Raw genomic sequence first — 15,614 nt, forward strand, 5'->3', positions numbered from 1 at the left:
CGCGCATCGTCCACGCCACAAAGATCCCAACGCACATCACGAACAAAATTCCGCTCATTCGTCGTCGTCGTCTCCCCTGCGCCGGCGCCATCGCGCGATGGTTGGGATGTCCTTCGCTTCGACGCGCCACCGACTTCGTCCCGGTTCGCGCGGTCCTCGCGCGTCGCGCGCGCGTCGCCGACGCGGTTCGTCGGTCCCGGCGCGCGCGTCGCGTCGCGTCCCGTCAGCGACTCGACCGGCCATCGTCGCGCGCGCCGTGCGAGGGGCGCGCGCTGGCGCCTCGATCCCCATCGCGCGCGGCGTCGAACCGTCGAATCGTCGTGCGGTCGCGGATACGACGCGATCCGACGACGCGGGCGGATAACGCGATAAAACGAGACGCGACGACGCGAGACGCGCGGGTCGGCGATGACGACGACGACGACGACGACGACGACGATGATGATGCGTCCGACGACGCGCGCGACGACGCGACGGACGACGACGGCGAGGCGCGCGATGGCTTTGGCGAGACGCGAGACGCGCGCGATGGGCGTCGTCGCGCGCGCGCGCGCGGGCGCGGAGGAGAAGGTGGCGGTGACGTCGGCGTGCGGCGCGGTGGCGCTGGCGACGATCAACGCGATGTTCCCGGAACACGCGAGCGCGCTGTCGATTCGGGACCCGGTGTTCGGGGACATCGAGGTTTGGCAGTTCTTGGTGCTCACGGCGGGATACTTCATCGGGATCGAGATTTACTTGGATAAGAAGTACGACGATAACAACAAGACGGTGATGCCGACCGTGCAAAAGAAGAAGGAAAGCGACGAGGAGACGAGCGCGGAAGAGTGAATCGGGGCGCCGCGCGGAAGAATGTAGAGTGAAAAGAAGAAATTTAGTTGTTATGGTTGAACTCGATTGCACACAAACGCCGCGTCGAACGATATATACACACTTTACTCCGCACGAACGCGCGCTCCTCATCTCGCGAATGGGTTTGACGCGACTTTGGACTTTTTCGCCGCCTTTGAGGGCGTCGGCGTCGCCACAGCGTCTCTCTTACCTTCCACAGTCGCGCGCTCGTTTGAGTCTTTGTTTTCGTCGCCCGAGCTGACGAGAGGCGGCGCCGCGCTCTTACGAGCGAGCGGATTGCCTTTGGGAGCCGTTGGCGTCGATCGAACCATCGGCGCCGGAGTGTAGCTTTCGGGTTGCGTGTACCCTTGCGTCGGTTCTGGGTCGATTGTCGTTTCGATGAGCTCATTGATTCGCTCGACGAGCTCGGGTTGACGCGCCACCGCCGGGAGCTTGAGCACCGCTCGCAAACTGTTCGGCTGTCGGAACGTCTCCGCGATGTCTGACGCGCGCGAGAGCTTGTTCGCCTTGCAGGCGGTGTGAAAGAGCTTGATGGCTGCTTTTTCGTTTGCTCCCAAAGCCAATCGAGTGTCTTCTCCGGCACTTTGTGCGACGGACAAAGCCAAGCTCGCTCGGGCGGCTTCGTCTTCGAGGTCACCGACCGATTGTTCGGGAATGATGATCGGCAAAGACATCGGAAGCATAGAAAGCACAGGTCTTGGGTTCGGCACCGGTCCCGCGCTCGTTCTTGTGATGATGCAATATAAGGTGGAAGCGCAAGATGAAACAATCCAGTGGTGCTGACCATCCGTGGCCCGCGCTGACGAAGAACGGAAGACGGGCGTCCATGAGCCACCGAATGCGTCGGTGCGCATACGAACGACACCTGCACTATCGCGAGTAACCAACATGCCTTCCTCAGAAAAGCCCAAGTACGTTAAAGTCGATTGGGTAGATAAAGCAACGCGACCACGCGCGAGTTCCGAGGAGTATCGCACGTTGTACACGGCGTACGCGAGAACTTGACTACCTGGGGCTGGTCCGATCGGCGCCGCTTCGTGCCAGACGACAGCCAACGCATCGTCGCTACCGGAAATTGACACCGCGTCACCTTCGAGGGAGATTATTTGTCGCTGCGCACCACCTAAAGAGTAAATGCGAAGGTAACGCTTGGACGTCACAGCGGCGACCCAAGTCGAGCCGGTGGCGATTGAAAGTATATCCTCTCCCGCTGGCATCGTCACTTGCCACTCACCATCGTTCGCCCAGTTGTCATACTGTTGAAAGTAAAGCACGCTTTCGTTTTCGGAATCCTTCATCGGACTCGCGAGCGCGCATCCCTTCTCCCCCGCGACGCCCATCGTGTACCCGTTGTAGTCGGTGATGGTAGGGATGCGTCCCATGCGCGACGTGTCGTGGAACTGGAATTCAACAGAGTTGAATCCTCCTTCGACAGTGCTCGTAATAGATCCAACCATGGTGTAGGATAAAAACCGACGGTTGCTTCCCGGAACCGCGGCAACGGATCCACTTTGGAACGCCGGTTGCGGCTTGGGACCGGCTTCGACGTGCACCACCGACTGCTTCACGTGACTCTGACGGCGTCCTTTGACGTCATCGTCGTCGTCGTATTCGACGAAGTCATCTTCTTCATCCAAATCTTCATCCATACCGTCTGCTTCATCGTCGACGAAATCGCTCGCATTCGTCTCATCGATAGCGCTCACAAAGTCTATCTCGGAAGGCGAAACCTTCGCCGAGGGCGACGAGTACTTGGATGGAACGACGTCGTTCCACATCGCCCACTCGCCGTTAACGTTGATGAGCGCCAAAGAGTTACCAGTAGGGTCGAACGAGGCGCCGCAGACGAGCTCGGTGTCCGTCATCTTCGCAATCGCCAACTTTTTCTTGACGTCCCACACGATGACACTCTTGTCCGCGCTCGCCGTGACCAAGTATTTCCCGTTCGGGGACCAACGGATGAGGGAAATCGCGTCGGTGTGCCCTTTCAGCTCCCATTCAATCTGTTTAAACGTACCACGCTCGAAGAACGTCACGTCGTTCTCCCGCCCCGGCACGGCTAGGATTTGTCCATCCGGTCGCCACGCCACGGCGTTCAAAAGCGGCGACTCGCCCGTGGCCAACGGCGCCTCGGTGGCGTGTAGTTTTACATCCCCAGCCTCCTCGTCCTCGCTCGTGGGCTTCAACAGCCACACGACAACCATGCCGTTCTCATCCGTTGCCGCCAAGTAATCTCCTCGCGGATCGAACGCCACGCTCTTGATGCACTTGCTTCGCTGACACGGAAACACGTGCAAGACGGTTTTGTCCTCCATCTTGATGACTTTCACCTCGGCGTCCTCCCCCCCCGCGGCGACGTACTTCCCGTCCGCGCTCCACGCCACGCAGTGCACTGGCAATGAAAATCTCGTCACGTTCGCCTCGAACGCCTTCTTTTCCAGCGAAAACAGCTTCACCGAGTAATCCGAGCTCGCCGTCGCCGCGAGCGTCCCGCACGGCGACGCCGCGCACGCGTTGACGCAGTCCGCGTGCGCGTCGTCGAAGTTCTGTTCCACCTCTCCCGTCTCCGCGTCTCGCACGATCACGAACGAATCCGCGCCGCACGTCACGATCTTCTTCCTCCCATCCACCGCGCCGCGCGCGACGTCGCACGCCCCCGCGATGTGGGCGTATTCGAACGCGCCCTCGCGCGTCTCGAGCGCCGTGACGACGGCGTTCGCACATCTATCCATCGCCCCGCGTTCGAGCATCGCTCGCTCGGTCGCTCGATCGCTCGATCGATCGCTCGCGATCCGTCGCGCGCGCGTCGCTGCGGCGTCGGACGCGCGTCCCGATCGACGCCCGTCGTCGTCGCGGATTCAAATCAATCGAATCGCGCGCGCGAGCTGTCCCGCGCGTCCGCGCGTCCGACCGGACTTTGGAAAAATTTATATATCGCCCCTTGAGAGAGTACCTACACACATGACGAGTCATGAACCGTGGATATGTACGTATTTTACACCGTTTAGTGCCATCTACAATAGAGTATTCCTACCTCGGTGAAAAACACGTTCGCCTCGCCGGCGGACGGGAACGAGCGCGCGCGTCGCGGGCCGGGCGGGGCGTCGACGCCGACGCGAGTGCGCGACGCCGCGCGGCGAGACCGAGGCGCGCGAACGATGACGGTGACGGTGACGCGAGCGACGACGTCGCGCGCGACGTTCGAGCGGCGACGCGCGCGCGACGGCGCGACGACGCGCGCGCGATGGACGCGGACGACGACGACGGGGGGACGAAGGCGCGCGGCGGTGACGACGCGAGCGACGACGGGGGAGGCGCTGCGAGCGCTGCTGGACGCGGCGAGCGCGAACGGGGAAGAGGGCGCGCGAAGCGTGGCGGAAGCGCGGGCGCTGATCGATCGCGCGCGGGCGGAACGAGCGCGGAGAGAGGTGACGGCGCCGACGAGCGCGCGATTGGCGGCGCTGGAGGGCGAGGCGAGGGAGTTACGAGCCGAGGTGCGACGATTGAAGGATGAGAATCGAGAGGCGATCGATGCGCTGCTCGAGGAAGCGGCGGAGTTGGCGGAACAAACGGCGCGGACGGAAGAAGTGGAGGGCGAACTCGAGGAGGCGCGACGAATGAACGCGCGACTGGTGAGCGCGGCGAAGGAGCTCGCGGAGCTCGTGGACGACGGCGCGACGGAGGCTCTCGAGGCCGATCTCGCGGTGAAAGATGCGGAGATTGAGGTCTTAAAGGCGAGCATGCGTGAGCTTGAGCATAAACTCGAGGATCGCGACGCCTTGTTGGCGACGATTCGCGGGTTGGAAATCGAACTCGCCGACAGCGTCACGAACGCCGAGTTGATGGAACTTGCCGCGGGCAAGCTCAACTCGCCCGATTTGATCATCGCCCTGGAGGCCGAAAACAAAGAAATGCGTGCACGCATAGCCGCTCTCCTCGCAGACGGCGGAGAGCTTCCGGCGGTGACGAAGAAGTACGAGGCGGCGGCGCTCGAAGTCGTCACCCTCAAGTCGCGCATTCGCCTGCTCGAGGTTCAGATGGCTGACATGGTCGATCAAGAAGAGTTGAGCGAAATTCTCGAGCAAGAACGAAGCAAAGACTCGGAACTCGCAGAAGTCACTGCACAAAAAGATAGTTTATTGAAGCGCATTCGCGAATTGGAGGTGGCGATGTCCGACATGGAGGAGGCCGACGTGTACCTCAAGGCGAAGAAGGAAGCGGAGTCGGCCAAGTTGCGCAACATGGACTTGTCTACGCTCATCGAATCGCTCACCGCCAAGCTCGCGGAGCAAGTGGATGCGACGCAAAAAGCAAAGATAGTGACAGACGAGGCATTGGCCAACGTTCGCGCCCTCGAAGGCGACATGGCGTACATGGATTACGCTCCCGGTATCGCGAGCGCGATGAAGGCTGCGAAGCAAATGGAGAGCGCTGCAGAACGCGCGGTCGAGCTCGCTGCTGGGCTCCAGCAGTTGGAAGTTGGCATGACGAAGAAGAGCAGCAGTCGCAAGACGCCGTTCAAACGCGGTGGTGAGAGCTTTTCCCTTCGTAAAAAGGTCTTCAACGCGAGCGACGAGCAAGCGCCCGTCGACGGCGGTTTCAAACGCGCTCCTGCAGAAGCGTTCACCCTCCGCAAGCTCGACTTCACCAAGATCAAGGCCGAGTCATCCGTGAATAAAAGTCCATTCAAGCGCGCTCCGGAGAGTTCGTTCAAGCTGCGCAAGATGACGTTCCCATTCTCCGCTCGCACGGCCGCCGTGCCGAAGAGCGTGTTCCAGCGTACCGGCAACTTTGAGTTACGTCGGTTCATCTTCACCTCCGATCCCGTGGACGTCGTCGCATCGGCGTCTTTCGAACGAAACGGTGAGTTTACTTTGAGAAAATTAAAGTTCCCTCCGCCCAATCGCGGCGCGGACGGCGTGAAAACCTGGGACCGAGGCGAGAAGGGAACCGTCTTCAAATTTTAAATCTTTCAAAACGCCCGACTCCCGAGCGCGCGCGTTGAAATTCCGCTGTAACGACTAGTCATTGGTTCACTCCACGAGCTTGCACGCAGCGTTTCTCGAATCATCCAATCATCCACCCTCTCTCGATCGAGCGCGACGCGCGCGCGCGTGCACTCCGGACATTTTTCTGGACCCTAGGCGCCGCGCGCGCGCGCGACGTCTTTGCCTTGTTGTCGCCCATTTCCCACGCATCGCCTCCGCGTCCCCCCGCGACGATGTCAGACCGGCGCGCGCGTCTCGCTCGAGCGCCGCGCTCGAGCGCGTCGTTCGCTCGTCATGGAGCGCGCGTTCGAGCGAATCAAGCCCGGCGAGGACCCGCCGCCGCCGCCGCCCGAGCTCTTGCAGTGGGCGCGCGAGACGACGTACGGATTGTGCGGTGGGATCGTCTACGGCGCGGCGTCGGCGCACTACGCCGAACGACGACGCGTCGTGGACGCGATGGAGAGCGCGACGAAGCGTAAACATCGAATCTGGACGCGAACGATCTCCGACGTCACCCTGCACGGGATGCGACTGGGAAGCTTTGTGTCCGTCTTCAGCGCGGCGCGCTTGGGATTGGAAAAGCGACGCGACGCGAGGGACATGTGGAACGTCGTCGGGGCGGGAATGTTGACGAGCGCGCTCACGGGGATGGCCATACCGGGCGGTGTCGCGGTGCGAGCGCGAGGAGCGGCACTGGGCGTGGTCGTCGGCGGCGCTGCGACGCTGCCGTTCGGGTACGCGATGCAAGAGTTGGAAAAGCTCGTGCCGGAACTCGTCGCGCCGGCGGCTGCGGCGGCTATGAGTGAGGGCGAATCTAGGAAATTAGACGTAACTGAGATGTTCATAGAGCAAGTAGAAGCAGAATTAGAAGAGTACAGGCGAGAGGAGCGCAAGCGAAGACGAGGTTGGTTTTGGAAAAGTTGAGAACCAAATGAACAACGGATTAGCGAACGAGCTCTTACCACATAGGTATCTAGGATTTTTTATCATTTAATCATCATGCCCGGCGACCATGGGAAATACCCATTATATAATCGCTGAGAACAAGTGTCGATGTGCAACCAGAACGCGCTGAGTATCTTCACCTGCGAACTGTATGGTGCGCCTTCGTTGAACGGATCGCGATCGAGACGCTTCGCCGCGAGTGCGCCTCGACATCCGAACGGATCCCGCGCGAACGCCTCGCGAACTTTCACCTCGCCGGCCTCCATTTCCTTTTCATTCAACGCCTTGGTACCGATATACGTGAAATTGCTTTCCGGATACCCGATCGCCCGGAGATGGAGCTTCTGGAAACGGTCGCGCTTGCTTTCAAAACCCACGACGGTGATTTTTGACGGGAACTTTCGAGTGAGCTCAAAGAAGCGACACACGCTGAAAAGCAGATTCTCAAAGCTATCCCGTGCGTGTTCCTCCGTAAAGCTTCTAAGCTCCACCCCGGCGTCGACCCCAAACCAATCAAACGCCCTCGACACCTGCCAATACGAGCTCGCCTCGCTAATTGCGCCCGCCTCGCGTCTCGTCTTACCACCGCTAAATACGAGCATAGCGCGCGGATTCTTCGCCAACTCGCGCACACCGCGCTCCATGTGCTCCATGAACGCCTTCGCCTCACCTTCTAGCAATTGATGAGGCTCTAACGCCCAGTTACTCTCGTCTTTTGCCTCCAAAAAATTATTACCGTAGTACACCGCGTGCCCCGGCACGACGACGAGTTCATCCACCCCGTCCACCTGCGCCGGCGTCTTTCGCTCCACCACGCTCCTTCGCATCACCGGCATCACTCCCATCGCGCTCGGCACGCGATTCTCTTTCCCATCGAACACCGTCCGTCCGACGAATATCAACGCCAGCAACCCCAACCATCCCACGCGTTCGCCCCGACTTATCGCCCGCCGCGCGCGCGCCAGCGCTCGCGTCGTCGCGCTCGCTCGATATTTCCCATTGTCGTGATCGTCCTTTCTTCGATACATCGGCAGCGTCTCGACGTCTTCCACCGTTCCGAATCTGTACGCGCTGAACGCCCGCGCGCGCGCCGCGTGCGTCGCGTTCGCGCGCATCGCGATTCGCGTCCGATGGGCTATCTCCGGCGCCCGCGCGCGCGCGTCCTCGCGTCCCGACCGTCGTTCGCGCGCGCGCGCCTCGCGATCGATCCTCGCGCGCGTCTCGCGCGTCCTCTCGCGCCGCCGCCCGTCGTCGTCGGCGCCGTCGACGAACGGACGCGTCGACGTCTCGCGACGCGCGACGCGCGCGACACCCGAACGACGCGCGCGGCGCCCGAACGACGCGCGTGCGAGTACGGGCTTTTTTACGTTACGTCTACGCATACAATCGCGATCGAGCGCTATGTCGTGATCGCGTCGTGTTGTGAAATAAACCACCGAGCCGTTGCCGCGGGCGCCGCGCGCTACGGCGCGTCCGCGTCCGCGCGCTGGCGGCGACGCGCGCCGCCCGGCGCGAGGTCCGCGATCTCGGCCTCGTAATCCCACGCCTCGGGCTCGACCTCGGGCGGGTACAGGACGTGCTTGAGCTTCAACAGCGGCGGGACGCTGAACAGGAGCACGGAGAAGGCGAACATGAAGACGTACACCTGGTTGTCGGGGTCGCCGTTGAGGTACGCGCCGAGGAGCGCGCGACCGCGGCGGACGACGGCGTCGGGCGACGGGGACGACGACGACGGCGCGGCGTCGACGGCGTCGACGGCGAGCGCGCGCGCGAGCGGTCGCATGGCGCCGCGCGTCGACGAGTGCGAGGGCGTCCACCGCCGAACGATCGGCGTCGATGGACGCCGATCGACGCGACGTCGATCGACGCGCGACGCCGATCGACGACGCGCGGGGCGGGCGGCGGGCGGTCGTCGTTTGACGCTTTGACTTCCTCGCGACGCGCGCGAGGGCGCACAGGACGACGACGAGGGCGCACAGGACGCGCGCGCGCGGCGGTGATGACGACGTCGACGACGACGTTCACGCCGCCCGCGCCGTCGACGCCGACGACGCTGTGCGATTCGCAAAACGTCGCGTGCGTGAACACGGATGTCGCGGATGCGGAAGTTTTGAGCGCGTTCGCCGCGTACGTGTGCGCCGCGCTCGCGGTGTTGACCGCGTTCGGGATCGCGAGGAAATACGTGCCGATTTATACCGGTCGAGAACACCTGCGGTCGCTGAAGACGAGCGGGTGCGCACCGCCGCGATTCGACGCGAGCGCGAATCGCGGCGGCGCGCGAGAGGCGTGCTCGACCACGTACGGATGGATCGCGCACGTGTTGACGGTGGCAGATTCTGACATCGTGCACACGGCAGGATTGGATGCATTAGTATTCTTAAGAATTGCGCAGTTCGGGACGCAGTTGTTCGCGCCTTTAGCGTTGGTTGGAGTGCTGGCGCTCGCGCCGACACACCTGTCGAGATCGTATTACGAGACGACGACGACGAGCGAGTCGTCTGCGGCGCGCGAGAGCCACGTGTTGATGCGAATGACGATCGCAAACGTGGAACCGACCAGTTCGTTGATGTGGATGCACGTAGTGATGTTTTGGGCGTTCACGGCGTATGCGCTGTGGTTGCTGACGGCCCACTATCGCTCTTACGAGTTTTTACGTCAAGTGTACGGAACGACGACGGGCGAGTCGAATCCTTGGCGCGCGGTGCACATCCCGCAAACCGTGCTACAGAAGTTTTTACAGCAAGGAATAAACACAAACAGAGAGTTCATGACGGAGACTATTGAGGAAGAGGAAAGAGAGGGCGGACAGACTCCTGCGGCGAGAACCATGCCGACGACGATGCTTCTCGAAGCGTTGCTTGGGCCGAAACGCTCGAACGGTCAGATGTCGACCGAGCAGAAGCTCAGACGTTTTCCTAGGGCATCGTTCATTGAAAGCACTCGTGGACCATCGATGGCGACGCCATCAAGAGGCTATCACTCCCACTTCGGTCCCCTTCGAGTGACGGAGACGCCGCGTGAAGAATCGTCTCGATCGGTGTCGGAGATTTCCATGGCGTCCATGAGTGACTTTGACGAAATGTCCAAAGAACATCACTTAGATAAATTGACGAGCGATAGCGAGGATGTCGCGATAAGACACAATTGGTGGGAAGGGTTAGACATCGCTGAAGAGGTATGGAGCGACCAATTGAGGAGTGGGAGCGACGGATTTGGATCGACCGATGCGCTCTCTGCTCCGCGGCAAATCAAAGTTGATATCGAGGGGCGATTTCCTTGCAACGACGCATCAACGTGCGATATTAACCCAGTACCATCGATAGATGATAGACGGTACGTCTCAGCCGTCGCGGACGAAGTCAGCGAAGACGGCAGCGAAAAGGAAGTGGTGGTCAGCGTGTTGGTGCAAAACTATTGCGTCTTGATGACAGACGTCGGTGGTAATCTTCCCGAGGGGGCCGCGGATCCGTGGGAAGGTGTGCGAGCGGTGGAGACATTTTTCGGAGGCCTGTTTCCAGACGACTTCCTAATGGTGATTCCTTTACAGGACTACCGCCCTGTGGACGACTTACTCATCGAGCGCGACAAGCTCAAGAATGAAATCGAGAAACAATCGATGTTGCAATCAAAACGGCATGGACACCGTCGTATGCGTAGAGGGAGCGGTTTTCGGGATGAAATCACGGGTTTACGAGACAGAGTAGCAATTTTAGACCACTTGGTTGTTCAGGAGCGCACCAGAATTCTTCAAACCGAGCCCGGGTCGAGTTGTATCGTTGCTTTCAAAAGCCAGTATGCGGCGGCGTGCGCGGCGCAGTGCCGTATCACATCGCGTCAGCGTGATCTTTTTGCGATCGAACCCGCGCCGGGACCCGACAATCTCAATTGGCAATCGGTATTACTTCGAAGACGTCAGCGTGAGATCCGATCGATGGTGATTTTCCCGCTCATTCTCACCATCATACTCATTCCGACGGGAATGTTCACTGGCGTGATGTCGTCGCTATGCGTAGCAAATCAATTCGGTGCAAATCACAACGACGGCTTGAAGTGGTACTGCTCGAGCGATTCCGCGCGGTATCTACGAATTCTAGTGCAAGGTATTTTACCACCCATTCTGCTGACACTCTGGGAAACGTTTGTCGTTTCGTTCGGAATGATGTATCTCGTTCAGGCACAGAGCAAGTATTCTAGTCTGAGTAAAACAGACGAGTCGTTTGCGGAGTACTACTTTCTGTGGGCGTTTCTGAATGTGTTTTTCGGCACTGTATCTGGTTACGCCATTCAACGATATTTGAACGCGCTCAACACGAAAGGTCCGGATGCCATGCTGCAACTTCTCGGTACGTCGCTGCCGCTCACAAGTAATTTCTTCCTACTTTGGATCGTATTCAGAGGGGTATACCTCCCCACTCAGCGGTTGATTTTCCCTCATCCCGGAGTGCTATGCATGATCGTCAATCGCTGGCTGTGCTGTTTGGGATGCAACGTGACCGCTCGAGATAGAACGATCAAATACAGCCCGAGATCGGTTCGCCTTGGTCGCGAAGTCGGTGTGTTCGCCATGGTGATGATGATTGGTCTCGTCTTTTCCACAGTCGCACCTTTGATCACATTACTCTGCACCGTATTTTTCGTCTTTAATTTTGTCATATGGCGTTATCACGTCCTATATGTGTACGAACGCTCGTACGAAGCCGGCGGGGCGATGTGGACAACGTTTTGCAACTTGACGATTTACGCGCTGGTCATCGCGCAGAGCTTTTTGTCGTTTGTCCTCTTGTCCAAGCAAGCGTACGCCGGAGCACTCATTCTCTGGATCACTGTCTTACCGGTTCTAAGCAAAGCCAGTCACAGATTTCGATCGATCGCGAGCGAGCTTCGCTGGTCCGTGCCCCTACCACAGGCGTCCATCGCGCCTCGCGCCGAGTTCAACGCCGAGACTTACATGCATCCAGCGCTCAAGCGCAACTCCATGGGATGGCACCCAGAAATCGGCAAGGTCTGGCGAGGGTACCCTAACGTCACCGTGAAAGAGACTCGGATATTCAGAAGACGTCAACGACATAGATGAATCATGTAAAGACGCGTGCGCCTCGCCTTTTCGCTCGCCGCCTCGCCGCCGCACAACGCGACGGCCGATCGATCTCATCTCGCATCGACGAATGTCAGCGATAACGTTTAAAAACTGAGACAATGGCGACGACCGCTGTACCTGCGCGCACGCAGTGCCTCACGCGCGCGCACAGTCGTCGTAATCGCGCGGTTTCGTCGTCGTTCGCTTCGACGTGCATTCCGCTCTCTCGCGCGTTTCGGACGGCTGTGCGCGTCGATCGCGTCGCCCGCGAGCGCGATGCCGCGTCCAGAGATGGCGCGCGGACGATTGGCTTGTGTGCTCGGTCGCTGAAGCGCATCGTGCGCGCTAGGGCGAGCGAAGGTGTCATCGAGCGCGGAGGGCCGAGCGAACCGACGGCCACGACGCAGCCGTGGTTTGATCGATTCCTCAAACTTCCGAGCGATGGAAGCGAGATATGGGAAGCGAAGTGGGGAATGAAGGTGATTATTCAAGTTATGGTGCTGTGGTTTTGCGCGTTTTGCGTGATAGGAAACGCGGTGTTCCCGTACGCCGCGGGCGTTCTCGGGTTCGACACGTCGAGCTTCACGCAGCGAGGATTGGCGACGTACAGTTTGTGCTTAGATTTCACGCAAATGCTCATGACTTGGTTCGTTTTGCGTCAATCCTTACGTCCATTTCGGCCGTTCGGGGTGAATTGGTTCCCAGTGCGCTGGTTTGAGGACAGAAAGTACCTGAGAGACGTCGCCGTGGCGTGCGTGGCGTTTCCATTCGTCGTGTGGTTGCACGGATTGAGCACGACTTTATTGGAGCACATCGGCTTGATTGCTTTCGACGAAACCGTCACCGCGGCGTGGGAACAAAGCATGAAGTCGAATGATATCATATCGAAAGCGTTCTACATGCTCTTGGCCTCATTCGCCGCCCCCGTGTGGGAAGAGCTCATCTTTCGAGGCTTCTTCTTCGCCTCCCTCACCGCCTTCACCGGCGCCGCGCGCGCCATGCTCATCTCCTCCACCCTCTTCGCCTGCGCTCACTTCTCCCTCGAGCAGTTCCTTCCCCTCACCTTCCTCGGCTGTCTCATGTGCGTCGTCTTCGTTCGCACGCGCAACCTCCTCGCCCCCGTGCTCGTGCACAGCGCGTGGAACGCCTGGGTCCTCGCCGGCGACTTTCTCCCGCCCCTCGACGTCGTCCTTCGCGCCGTGTTCGCCGCCGCGCCGTAGCGCGCGTCATCGCTGTCATCGCCGTCATCGTTTGTCACGGAATCCTCATCCTCATCGCCGTTCGTCCTCGCGTTCGGCGCTCGCGTCGTCGTCTCGTCGTCTCGTGTCTCGCGTTCGGCTCGTCCGCGCTCGCTCGGGCGCCCGCGCGTTTGGTGGGCATGGCGAATGGCGATCGCGTCACATCGCGCCGCTCGTGACGCGCGAACGAGCGCCTCAGAGCACGCGCGTTTTCGCGCACGAACGAGAGCGCGCGCGCGCCTCGCGTCGAACGCCGTCGCGAATCGCACCGCGCGCGCGTCGTCGCCGACGTCGCCGACGTCGGTCGACGCCGCCGACATGGATGGGTCATTCATAGGATCGACCATTTACCTCGTCTCGCACTCCGACATACGATACGAGGGCGTGCTGGTGAACATCGACCCGGTCGAGAGCACGCTGACGCTGCAGAACGGTGCGAGAGTGCGAGGCGAGACGACGCGGAGAGGGCGCGGAGGGCGGACGCGCGCGCGAGATCTGAGAGAGGCGACGATCGCGGACGACGAGGAGAGACTGACGACGGCGAACGTTGGACGCGAGCGCAGTGCGATCGTTCGGAACGGAGGGAAGACGGACGAATGGGGTGCAGATCCCGCCGAGCGTGGAGGTGTACGAGTACATCACGTTTAAGGGGGATGATATCCAGGATTTGGAGATTGTCGAAAACGGCGCCTCGGCGGCGGCGCAGCAGCAACAGCACGCGCAGCAGCCGCAGTACATGCAACAGCCGCAGTACGGGCAGCAGCCGCAGTACGGGCAGCAGCCGCAGTATGGGTACATGGGCGCGCCGCAGCAGGCGTACATGGGATATCCGCCGCAGCAGCAGTACGGGATGCCGCAGCAATACGGCGCTCCGCCGCCGGCGTGGGGACAACCGCCGCCGCAACAGCAGCAACCGCCGCCGCAACCGCCGATGCAACAGCAACCGCCGGTGCAGCAGCAGCAGCAGCAGCAACCGCCTGCGCCTGCGCCGAAGAAATCGGCGTGGGGTAACCCGAACCCGGCCGCGGCGGCATCCGAGGGCGTGATCCTTCCGGCGGCGCGGAACGCGCCCCCGGCCGCGGCCGGCGTCGCCAAGACCGCGGCTACGGTCGCCGCTCCGAAGGCCATCGCGAAGGCCGCCGCCCCCAAACCGAAACCAACCTCGTTTGCTGCCGCCGCTCTCAACGCGATGGCTCCCGAGGAAGTGGCTCGGCTCAGGGCTGCGCCCAGACCGGCGCCCACGCAGGGTGGCCGCGGGGTTCCGGCGCCGAGAACGGGCGGTCGTGGCGCCGGCGGTGGACGTGGTGCGGCTCCAGCGGTGCCGAAGGAAGCGTTCAACTTTGAGAAAATGTTGCAAAAATTCAACAAGGAAAAGTTAGCGCAATCTGCCGAGGCGAAGAAGCTCACGACCGAAGTTCAATCCAACCCGGTGTACGTCAAGGATGACTTTTTCGACACCATGAGCAGCGAAGCTACGGAGAAGGCTGCTGGGGGGAACAGAGGTCGATTTCACGAACAACGTCGCATGGACGCCATGACGTTTGGCTTTGATGCGGTGAGCGCATCTCACGCCGCGCAACGCGCGGCCGCTGCCGGCAGAGGTGGCCGTGGCGGTCGAAGCGACGGGGGCCGAGGCGGCGGCCGAGGCGGCGGTCGAGGCGGTCGCAGATGATAGGGAATCGGACAGAAAGGGAAGACGACGGAAACACAATAGTCTCTAGCGTGACTCACTTCCAGTGACTCACTGAAACGATATGTGAATACGAATATTTCGTTCTCAAACTACAAATGCTGTGTGTGTTTATACAAATCAAAACGCCTCGCCGTCGTCCGCCGCCTTCATCGGTACATCGCCTCCGATTGCAAGTTTCTCGCGATCTCCTTCTCCCATCGATCACCGTTAGAGAGTAACTTCTCCTTATCGTACAGCAACTCCTCGTGCGAAAACGTCGCGTACTCAAAGTTTGGTCCCTCCACGATGGCGTCCACCGGGCACGCCTCTTGGCAAAACCCGCAAAAGATGCACTTCGTCATGTCTATGTCGTATCTCGTCGTTCGTCGACTTCCGTCCTCTCTCTCCTCCGCCTCGATCGTGATCGCTTGCGCTGGGCATATGGCCTCGCACAACTTACACGCGATGCATCTTTCCTCACCCGTGGGATACCTTCGCAGCGCGTGTTCGCCTCGAAACCTCGGCGACAGCGGTCCCTTTTCGAACGGGTAGTTGATCGTCACCTTTTTATCGAAGAAGTACTTCAGCGTCAGCGACATCCCTCGCAGGAGCTCCGTGAGCACGAGCGTCTTCGCGCTCGCGTCCAGGACGCCCGCGAGATCGGTCGGCATCGCCTTCTCCGCGAGTTCGCGCGAGCGATCGGCGCTCGCGGTCGTCGCGGGCGATCGCGGGGTGGAGTCGCGATCGACGACGGCGCCCGCGTCGCGCGCGGTGTCGCTCGCGAACGCGCGAAGGGACGTCGAGGGCGAGCCCTCGGTGGCGCGCTTGAACGCGGCGCGCGCGCC

The 15,614-nt window shown here is 60.8% G+C and overlaps 10 protein-coding genes across 10 annotated transcripts; 6 read left to right on the forward strand and 4 right to left on the reverse strand.

Annotated features, from left to right (window-relative positions):
- Positions 1 to 498: 498 nt before the first annotated feature.
- Positions 499 to 828, forward strand: OSTLU_18497 (predicted protein; the record flags this gene model as incomplete). The annotated part of the gene is made up of 1 exon (XM_001421818.1): positions 499 to 828. One exon carries the CDS (start codon positions 499 to 501, stop codon positions 826 to 828), a length of 330 nt encoding a protein of 109 aa, XP_001421855.1.
- Positions 829 to 1,223: 395 nt separating this feature from the next.
- Positions 1,224 to 3,380, reverse strand: OSTLU_539 (predicted protein; the record flags this gene model as incomplete). The annotated part of the gene is made up of 1 exon (XM_001421951.1): positions 1,224 to 3,380. A coding segment is annotated over one exon (2,157 nt), but the record flags the coding sequence as incomplete, so codon positions are not given.
- Positions 3,381 to 4,136: 756 nt separating this feature from the next.
- Positions 4,137 to 5,816, forward strand: OSTLU_93852 (predicted protein; the record flags this gene model as incomplete). The annotated part of the gene is made up of 1 exon (XM_001421819.1): positions 4,137 to 5,816. A coding segment is annotated over one exon (1,680 nt), but the record flags the coding sequence as incomplete, so codon positions are not given.
- A 315-nt stretch (positions 5,817 to 6,131) lies between these two features.
- On the forward strand, positions 6,132 to 6,761 carry OSTLU_93853 (predicted protein; the record flags this gene model as incomplete). The annotated part of the gene is made up of 1 exon (XM_001421820.1): positions 6,132 to 6,761. One exon carries the CDS (start codon positions 6,132 to 6,134, stop codon positions 6,759 to 6,761), a length of 630 nt encoding a protein of 209 aa, XP_001421857.1.
- Positions 6,762 to 6,823: 62 nt separating this feature from the next.
- Positions 6,824 to 7,609, reverse strand: OSTLU_37822 (predicted protein; the record flags this gene model as incomplete). Its single annotated transcript, XM_001421952.1, has 1 exon — positions 6,824 to 7,609. The coding sequence occupies one exon, from the start codon at positions 7,607 to 7,609 to the stop codon at positions 6,824 to 6,826; it is 786 nt and encodes a 261-aa protein (XP_001421989.1).
- A 635-nt stretch (positions 7,610 to 8,244) lies between these two features.
- Positions 8,245 to 8,415, reverse strand: OSTLU_28049 (predicted protein; the record flags this gene model as incomplete). The annotated part of the gene is made up of 1 exon (XM_001421953.1): positions 8,245 to 8,415. The coding sequence occupies one exon, from the start codon at positions 8,413 to 8,415 to the stop codon at positions 8,245 to 8,247; it is 171 nt and encodes a 56-aa protein (XP_001421990.1).
- A 366-nt stretch (positions 8,416 to 8,781) lies between these two features.
- On the forward strand, positions 8,782 to 11,856 carry OSTLU_28050 (predicted protein; the record flags this gene model as incomplete). Its single annotated transcript, XM_001421821.1, has 1 exon — positions 8,782 to 11,856. One exon carries the CDS (start codon positions 8,782 to 8,784, stop codon positions 11,854 to 11,856), a length of 3,075 nt encoding a protein of 1,024 aa, XP_001421858.1.
- Positions 11,857 to 12,314: 458 nt separating this feature from the next.
- On the forward strand, positions 12,315 to 13,016 carry OSTLU_6079 (predicted protein; the record flags this gene model as incomplete). Its single annotated transcript, XM_001421822.1, has 1 exon — positions 12,315 to 13,016. A coding segment is annotated over one exon (702 nt), but the record flags the coding sequence as incomplete, so codon positions are not given.
- Positions 13,017 to 13,262: 246 nt separating this feature from the next.
- OSTLU_28052 (predicted protein) lies at positions 13,263 to 14,769 on the forward strand (the record flags this gene model as incomplete). Its single annotated transcript, XM_001421823.1, has 2 exons — positions 13,263 to 13,530; positions 13,661 to 14,769. The coding sequence occupies exons 1-2, from the start codon at positions 13,416 to 13,418 to the stop codon at positions 14,767 to 14,769; spliced, it is 1,224 nt and encodes a 407-aa protein (XP_001421860.1). The 5' UTR covers positions 13,263 to 13,415.
- Positions 14,770 to 14,936: 167 nt separating this feature from the next.
- On the reverse strand, positions 14,937 to 15,440 carry OSTLU_18502 (predicted protein; the record flags this gene model as incomplete). Its single annotated transcript, XM_001421954.1, has 1 exon — positions 14,937 to 15,440. One exon carries the CDS (start codon positions 15,438 to 15,440, stop codon positions 14,937 to 14,939), a length of 504 nt encoding a protein of 167 aa, XP_001421991.1.
- Positions 15,441 to 15,614: the final 174 nt, after the last annotated feature.

The sequence above is a fragment of the Ostreococcus lucimarinus genome, chromosome 16 (genome assembly GCF_000092065.1).
Source record: "Ostreococcus lucimarinus CCE9901 chromosome 16, complete sequence".
In the NCBI taxonomy this organism is placed as follows: domain Eukaryota; kingdom Viridiplantae; phylum Chlorophyta; class Mamiellophyceae; order Mamiellales; family Bathycoccaceae; genus Ostreococcus; species Ostreococcus sp. 'lucimarinus'.